Source organism: Perognathus longimembris, chromosome 6, assembly GCF_023159225.1.
Source record: "Perognathus longimembris pacificus isolate PPM17 chromosome 6, ASM2315922v1, whole genome shotgun sequence".
NCBI classification, from domain to species: domain Eukaryota; kingdom Metazoa; phylum Chordata; class Mammalia; order Rodentia; family Heteromyidae; genus Perognathus; species Perognathus longimembris.
In genome coordinates this window covers 15,925,216-15,933,999 of record NC_063166.1, presented here as the reverse complement: position 1 = coordinate 15,933,999, position 8,784 = coordinate 15,925,216, and the positions used below count along the sequence as shown (strand labels likewise).

The 8,784-nt window shown below is 39.1% G+C and overlaps 2 protein-coding genes and 1 non-coding gene across 3 annotated transcripts; 2 read left to right on the top strand and 1 right to left on the bottom strand.

Annotated features, from left to right (window-relative positions):
• Nucleotides 1–913: 913 nt before the first annotated feature.
• On the top strand, nucleotides 914–1,852 carry LOC125352233 (olfactory receptor 2B11-like). The gene has a single exon (XM_048347356.1). It carries the CDS (start codon nucleotides 914–916, stop codon nucleotides 1,850–1,852), a length of 939 nt encoding a protein of 312 aa, XP_048203313.1.
• A 3,113-nt stretch (nucleotides 1,853–4,965) lies between these two features.
• LOC125354000 lies at nucleotides 4,966–5,072 on the top strand. The gene has a single exon (XR_007211394.1). It is a non-coding gene; the product is annotated as a U6 spliceosomal RNA (small nuclear RNA).
• Nucleotides 5,073–6,183: 1,111 nt separating this feature from the next.
• LOC125352232 (olfactory receptor 2B6-like) lies at nucleotides 6,184–7,122 on the bottom strand. Its single transcript, XM_048347355.1, has one exon. The coding sequence runs from the start codon at nucleotides 7,120–7,122 to the stop codon at nucleotides 6,184–6,186; it is 939 nt and encodes a 312-aa protein (XP_048203312.1).
• Nucleotides 7,123–8,784: the final 1,662 nt, after the last annotated feature.

Below are 8,784 nucleotides of genomic sequence, written 5' to 3'. Positions count from 1 at the left end.
TTTGAACTAAGTATGCAAGAAAAAAATACACAAAACCAAAACGTGTAAGCATAGACAAGCTGACATGTTAATATAAAGCAACTGCCACAAGTTATGATGGGAGAAAAGATAATAAAATTATTTAAAATTTTCTTCAAATAACTGAAATAGATTGTTTAATATCAAAATTATTTTACTCCTACGGAGATGATTCAATTATTACCCTGGATCACTGGTTCTGGATAAGGTTTTCTTGTTGATTCGTACAGCTCTGTTCTTCCATGTTGCAGCCTCAATACTTTAACTCTTCTTAATATTTCAGTAATGCCTCAGCATTGCTTCTGAAAACAAATGATGTAATTCCTCATTCCCACACCACATTCTATCTAACAGAAACCTAGAGATAGAATCCATAAACCAACTTCATTTTAGTAACTTCCTCTGCTGAATTTTACTCAAGATCATTACTATTACAAACTATTACTTTGGATACGTGAAACCACAATCACATTTTTTTTTTTTGCCAGTCCTGGGGTGTGAACTGAGGGCCTGGGCACCATCCCTGAGCTTCTTTTTGCTCAAGGCTAGCACTCTATCACTTGAGCCACAGCACCACTTCCAGCTTTTTCTGTTTATGTGGTACTGAAGAATCGAACCCAGAACTTCATGCATGCTAGGTAAGCACTGTACCACTAAGCCACATTCCCAGTCCCACAATCACTTTTATATTAAATATCAACCTTATCAAAACTGAAAGAGATGGTCATTGTCAGATTTATAATACAGAAAGGGAAATTCAGGTTCAGAGTGGTTAGCTTACTTGGTAACTATTACTGTCTTTATATTATCATGAAATCATGGAGGAGTCGCCTGGTAATTGACTAATTCTCTACCTTTTAAAAATGCTGCTTTACTGTATGTGAAACAAAGGAGAATGGCACTGATGAATGGAAGCTACCCGGAACAGTTCATTCTACTAGGTTTTGCTGATCGCCCTTGGCTTGAGCTTCCTCTATTTGTTATTCTTCTGATAATATATCCCATGGGTCTAATGGGAAACATTGCTATCATTCTGGTGTCCATATTAGACCCCCAGCTCCACAGCCCCATGTACTTCTTCCTCACCAACCTCTCCTTTTTGGATATGTGTTACACCACCAGCATCGTCCCTCAGATGCTGATAAACCTGGGAAGTTCTACAAAGACAATCAGCTATACTCGGTGTGTGCTTCAGCTTTATTTCTACAGCATAATGGGAGGCACAGAATGTCTGCTCTTGGCCATTATGTCTATTGACCGCTACGTGGCCATCTGCAAACCTCTGCGCTACACCCTCATCATGAACCAGCGCCTCTGCATCCTATTGATGTCCGTCGTGTGGTTGACTGGAATGACCTATGCCATTTCTGAAGCTTCCATTACGCTCCAGTTGCCAATGTGTGGTCACAATCAACTGGATCACTTGGTGTGTGAGATTCCAGTTCTGCTCAAGACAGCTTGTGGTGAAAAGGAAGCGAATGAGTTTGCACTGTCTTTAGGATGCATTTTTATGTTACTTGTTCCTCTTTGCTTAATTCTTGCTTCCTATGGCAGAATTGGATGGGCTATATTTCAGATGAAATCTTCTGAAGGAAGAAAAAAGGCCTTTGGAACATGTTCCTCTCATCTTATTGTTGTTTTCCTATTTTCTGGTCCAGCCATTAGCATGTACCTTCAGCCCCCCTCCTCCATCACAAGGGACCAACCCAAGTTCATGGCTCTCTTCTATGGAGTGGTGACTCCTACCCTCAATCCTTTCATTTACACTCTGAGGAATAAGGATGTGAAGGCAGCGTTAGGAAAACTGATGATGAATATTTTTAGTTCCAAGTGACAGTTGGAAGAAATCAGATGGCATCAGTTAACAATTGCAGTAGGATTATATGGATTTTCTAATAAATCATTCTCATCTCATTCATCTGTTAAATGTTCCTTTCGCAAAATATCACATATTTCTTTTTTTAACTTTTTTATTTATTGTCAAAATGTGATACAGAGGGGTTACAGATTCATATGAAAGGCAGTGAGTACATTTCTTGTTCTACTTCTTACCTTCGCCCTCATTTCCTCCCTCCCCCCTCCCCTTTCCCCTCTCCTCCAAAGAGTTGTGCAGTTGGTTTACACCAAATGGTTTTGTAAGTGTTGCTTTTTGAATGGTTTGTATTTTTGTTCTTTGTCTCTCAATTTTGGTATTCCCACTCACTTCCCCAGTTCGAATACCCATATAAACAGTATCCAGGGTACTCAGATGTGATACAGTGGTAACGGGAGTACAAGAGAAACAAAACTAAACCAATCAGTCAAACAAACAGACAAGGAAGAAGAGAAAAAAAAGTAGTACAAGTTCATATGGCATGTTGAAAATAATTACAACAGTGGTATAACTCTTTTTCTGTAATGTGGAGTTCATTTCACTTGGCAACTTCTTATGTGATCATATGGGTGTAGCTATTGGGGTATTTTGATCTTCTACCATGACTAGCCTATTCATGTGTTAGCTATTCCCTATGAGGGACACCATAGGGTTTATGTTTCTTTGGGTCTGGGTCACTTCACTTAGAATGATTTTTTTCCAAGTCCTTCCATTTCCTTATGAAGGGGCAGTGTCGTTCCTTCTGATGGAGGCATAGAATTCCATTGTGTATATGTACCACATTTTCTTTTTCTTTTTTTTTTTTTGGCCAGTCCTGGGCCTTGGACTCAGGGCCTGAGCACTGTCCCTGGCTTCTTCCTGCTCAAGGCTAGCACTCTGCCACTTGAGCCACAGCGCCGCTTCTGGCCGTTTTCTGTATATGTGGTGCTGGGGAATCGAACCTAGGGCCTCATGTATCCGAGGCAGGCACTCTTGCCACTAGGCTATATCCCCAGCCCCAACATTTTCTTGATCCACTTGTCTGCTGAGGTGCATCTCAGTTGGTTCCATGTTTTAGCAATGACAAGTTGTGCTGCGATGAACAGAATATCACATTTCTTATAGTCTATAATAATGTTAGGCAGGGATTACAACACACTAACATGTGTGGCTGTGAGCCCTCTGGACTGAAAATGTATTAGTAATTCCATTCTGATTCTATGTACTTGAAATTACAAAGCTAAATGGTAGCAATACAAACTGTAGCATGAATTATGTATTTTTAACTAATGAGTTCACCTATTGCAAAACTAGTATGTCAAGTGACTATCATGATGCTTCCTACTAGTTTAAGTAGAGAGGCATTTCATTACTCTGTTAGGTTAACCAAGTGTATATGGGCAATAAAGCTACAACCTGGCATTCTGTGTAAAGCCCTCCAATCTTGCAAAGAACCATGACAATCATAACAAATCCACCTTCATGTCTGTAAATGCCATTGTTCTTTTGAAATGCATTGAATTACTGTGTAACAAGGGAGTTGTGTAGCATTTCTGTAATTTTTTAAAAAATGCATCGTTAAGTATTAATATGAATAGGATCTAAAAGGTAAAATGTAGACTTATGTTTCATAAGATTTCTTTAAATAGCATAAGCATGAGTCTTGTGAATTAGTGAAGAACAAAGAGACTTTTAATAATAACCTGCATCATGGCATCATTTCTATGCATAACTTGGAAAAGTATTGGATGTCTTTCAAATCGATGAAATAACCAGTACAAGAAAGAAACAATGTGTGTTTCTGGAATTAAAAGCAACTTGAGAGCTGGGGATATGGCCTAGTGGCACGAGTGCTTGCCTTGAATACATGAAGCCCTGGATTCAGTTCCCTAGCACTACATATACAGAAAATGGCTAGAAGTGGCACTGTGGCTCAAGTGGCAGAGTGCTAGCCTTGAGCAAAGAGAAGCCAGAAACAGTGCTCAGGCACTGAGTCCAAGGCCCAGGACTGGCCAAAAAAAAAAAAAAAAAAAAAAAGCAACCCAATTATTTCAGTAAACAGTGTGAGCATGTGATTTTAAAAATCCATTTAAACTTCGGGTACTAGTGATATTCCAACTATGTCTGAGTAAAAGGTAAAAATCCTAAAATTTTGTTGAAGGATCCCATACTTCCCATACTGGTTGTTGGAACACATCCTCTGCAAAAGGTAGGTATCGAGGCTTAATGTTCTATATGATTGCATTAAACAAAGTCGATAGGAGACAATAAAGACATGAGGGTTCCTCTATCATTAAGGGACACCAGGCCCTGATAAAGAGATGTGAAACAGAGTTGTGCCCTTTTGTTCTCCTTTCCATCATGTGAAGACACAGTAATATCCCCTTCCAACAGATCTAACAGCAGTGTGCAATGTTGGAAGTCATAACTGAGTGCTTACTAGACACTAAGGCAACTTGTATGCCATGTCTTGGGCTTTCTGCATAAAACTGTGAGAAACAAATTGCTATTGTTCACAAATTACCCAATCTCAGGTATTTTGCCACAATAGCAAGTATGGACAAAGATGTACTCAAAAATTTACATGTCATTGTAAATTAGTTAATATTTACAAGAGCCACTCACAATTTTTGGAGTTGAATCCATATATTGAGAATGCATCATAATGTTGCCTAATGAAGAAATGAATACCATAAAAACTCCAGGAATCATATAGATATTATTTTGTTTTCTACTATGGTCAAGATCCAATTAAACTATCTTAAGGAAACTACATTTATTCTGAACAAGAATCAGCTGTAAGGAAAAAATCCTCATGTCAAAAAGTGCTCTTCTAGTTCTCAAGACACTGGGACTGGGCTATGATATAACTATTGGGAAGAAGTTCTAACCTACAAAATGGTAGCCCCTCTGTACAAGACCTTAATAATGACAATAAAATTATTGTTTTAAAAAGAATATATGCTAGAAGCATGGTTTAAATGGTAGATCATTTGTCCACTAATGCAAGGACTTTGAGTCCAAACTTCAGCATTGCTCCCCCGACCAAATCAAAGAGTACACTTTTGAAAAAGACGAAAAACCAATCAAATCTCCTTCAAACCAATGAAGTAAATACATTAAAATTGGAAAGATCCAGTGTGGATTAGTGTGGCCCCTTGACGAGAATGACACAAACATTTATCAAGTATTTCTTATTTTTTCTTCTATAGACATGCCATTCCACCTCCCTTAGAGTTTATTCCTGTAACAAACTTCACTGTGACTCAGCTGTGAATTTTTAATTGGTGTTAGGATTGACACCTTAGAAGGTTAGATTGAAGGTTAAGCATGCAACTAAGTTAAATCCAAAGACTGAGTTCTGTTTTGTTTTGAGTGCAGAAATGAGGAAATCCTTTCTACAAGCCAATGATCAGCAAGACCTAGTAGTGGAATGGGTAACTGTGTTGAACAAAGGTATAAAAATTACAGTATCAGCCAGGTGTTGGTGGCTCATGCCTGAAATTCTAACTACTTAGGAGGTGAGGTGTGAGGATGGAGGTACAAAGCCAGCCCCAGCAGGAAAGTCCATGGGACTGGAATCTCCAACTAACTACCAGAAAAGCTGGAAAGGGAGCTGTGGATCAAATGGTAGAGTGGTCGCCTTGAGCACAAAAGCTCAACCACCCATGGAAAGTTGAGTTGCAGCTGTCCTAAGTGATTTTGTCAAGATTAACACAATTATTTCACTAGTTACCAGGTTGACCATGGAGAACTTAAAAAAACAAAACCCAAACGAAAAAGCAAATACAACTTTACTAAAGGAAAGAGGCATTAAGCTAACTTCAAAAAAGCCAGAAAGGGAGCTATTCTTGATTAGAAAATGGAGTACTATCCTTGAGGAGTAAAGCTCAGGGACAGCACCCAGGGCCTGTGCCTAGGGCTTGAGTTCAAACCCCAGTACTGCCCTACCAGATACACACACACACACACACACACACACACACACACACACACAAAATTACAATACCAAAGCCATATTTATTTACTGAATTGTTGCAAGAATTTCAGCTCTAGAGCCACAGTGCCACTTCCTGTCATCTCTTCTTGTTCTTGCATGTGATAGAACTTTTCCTTTTTTCATTCACTCATTTACACTGGTGATGAGTAGCTGAGTATAACCCTTGTGTAACATGATAAGAAACAATATAAGAAATAGAACATGTTTTACAAGAAGGAATATAATGTGAGATTTGTGAGAAAAGATTGAATTGTTAGAACCCAAATAAAAGTGGTCTAATTGTTAAATATTGTCATTTTATGCACACAAATTTTTACTTGGAAATGAAGATACTCTTTACCAGGCTGCCTAATGCTGCCTTGACATCTTTGTTCCTCAGGGTGTAGATGAAAGGGTTGAGGGTAGGAGTCACCACTCCATAGAAGAGAGCCATGAACTTGGGCTGGTCCCTTGAGATGGAGGAGGGAGGCTGAAGGTACATGCTAATGGCAGGGCCATAAAATAACAGAACAACAATGAGGTGAGAGGAACATGTTCCAAAGGCCTTTTTCCTTCCCTCAGAAGATTTTATCTTCAAGATAGCTCGTCCAATACATGCATAAGAAGCCAGAATTAAGCACAGAGGAACAGCTAATAAAAAAATGCCTAGCATATATAGTGAGAGCTCGTTCGCCTCCTTTTCACCACAGGCTGTCTTGATCAGAACTGGAATCTCGCACACCAGGTGATCCAGTTGATTGTGACCACATAATGGCAACTGGAAGGTAACTGTGACTTCTGAAAAGGAATAAGCCATTCCACCCAGCCACACGATGGACACTAATAGGATGCGGGTGCGCTGGTTCATGATGAGGGTGTAGTGCAGGGGTCTGCAGATGGCCACATAGCGGTCAAAAGACATCGTGGCCAAGAGCAGGCTTTCAGAACCCCCCATTATGCTGTAGAAATAAAGCTGAATGACACATGTAGCATAGCTGATTGTCTTTGTAGAGCTTCCCAAGGAGAACAGCATCAGGGGGACGATGCTGGTGGTGTAACACATGTCCAAAAAGGAGAGGTTGGTGAGGAAGAAGTACATGGGGCTGTGGAGCCGGGCGTCTAATATGGACACCAGGATGATGGCGATGTTTCCCAGCAAGGCCATGGGGTATGTGATCAGAAGAAGCACAAACAGAGGACGCTCCAGCCATGGACGGTCAGCAAAGCCTAGTAGAATAAACTCCTCGGGGTGGCTGTCATTCACTGGGGTCATTATCTCAGAGTTGGATGATGACAAAGGTCAAATAGGCTAAAACATCACCAACACATTGGACATGCTAACATGGAGATGAGCTAACTTGATCAGGTGACATCAGATGACTCCATTTCTTCTCATGACATCATAAATTAGAAGGAGTTCCCTGACACCAATGAGCTAAACATTCTGAATCTCAATTCATTCTTCTCTACTAGAAAACTGACAAGAAAATGAATTCGTGACATAATGTGGATCAATCAGAAAGGGTATATGCCTATGTTTGGAGTTATAAGAACCATTAAGAAAGGGCATTGTCAGCACCGGTGGACAGTTAAAACATCTCCATGGGCAATAAGAAGTCTTTGATATTAAATGCTCTATCTTGGTTATTCAGAGTTGAAAAACAATAAAATCAGGGTATTTCTCTTTGCTTAGACAAGGTCTCAGTTGCTAGCCAGCCTGATATTGAATTTGAGGGCTCAGGAGATACTCTGTCCTAAGTTCCTAAATGGCAAGTACTGAGAACTCTAGGAATATATTAAAATGCCCAGCTAAATTGTAAACTGAGAGAGTTTCGCTATCCTGACATTTTCTTTTACATTCAAATACCGTATTTTTTATTAACTTTTTTCTTACTTAAACCCTTAAGCTATGAGCCTTTGATCTTTCAATGTTTTGTTTGTGTCTTATAACAATTGTCTTTTTATTGTTTGTGCTTTGGACCAAGTTGAAGCATTTATCATTGTTCATTAATTTTATTCAGCTACACGTGAAAGTTTGAACTCCAGGTAACTACTGTAAAGAGAAAAGATAATTTACCAAGCTAAGAGACTTACTCAAAGATAGTTATATTCACTATCTACTTATTCTTTTGTTTTCAGCTAAAATTTGCATTGAAAACAATCATGTCCTATCTTATGATAAACAGCCATTTGTTAAAGAATACTTAAGGAGTGAGAGATTTACTCTCTCTCTCTCTCTCTGTTAAGGATAAACTTAGTGTCACGCAATCCATAATTTTCTGCATTCAGGAAGGACATCAAAATTGCATCCCATGACAAAATTCTTAGGTACTGTTAAATGTAATTAGAAGTTAAGGGAACCAGATGGCATTCTCACAGTTCCAAAGCACCCTAGTGCTATGGCAGTATAAACCCTCCAAGCCAGTCTGGTGAGGCATAACAGAAAGAAAGCTACCAGGAGCTAAGATGGAAATCTGTGTACTTGATTATATGATAGGTGCCCATGAAGTATAAGAAAAAAATTTCCAATTTGTCTTGGGTCCTTTGTCCCTAATACTGTGACAAGCTTAGTATTTCCGGTATAACCATTAGTACCATTAATTCCATTGTATATGGACTATTTAATAAGTACTGTATGGGCTAGGTTCTTAGCATAAGTATTCAAGACACAATTTTCCTACTTTAATAAGTTCAATATAAGATAACATTTATGTATTCAATTAACAGCATTATATTCATCTTTGATATTTTTAACCATGAATCATCCTTCAATTTTTTTTTTGTTCCAGTCATGAGGCTTGAACTCTGGGCCTGTTGTCCCTGAGCTATTTTGCAGAAGGCCAGTGCTCTACCCCTTGAACTACAGTTTTTCTTCCTGATTTTTGGGTAGTTGATGGGAGATACGAGCCTCACAGACTTTCCTGCCCAGTCTAGC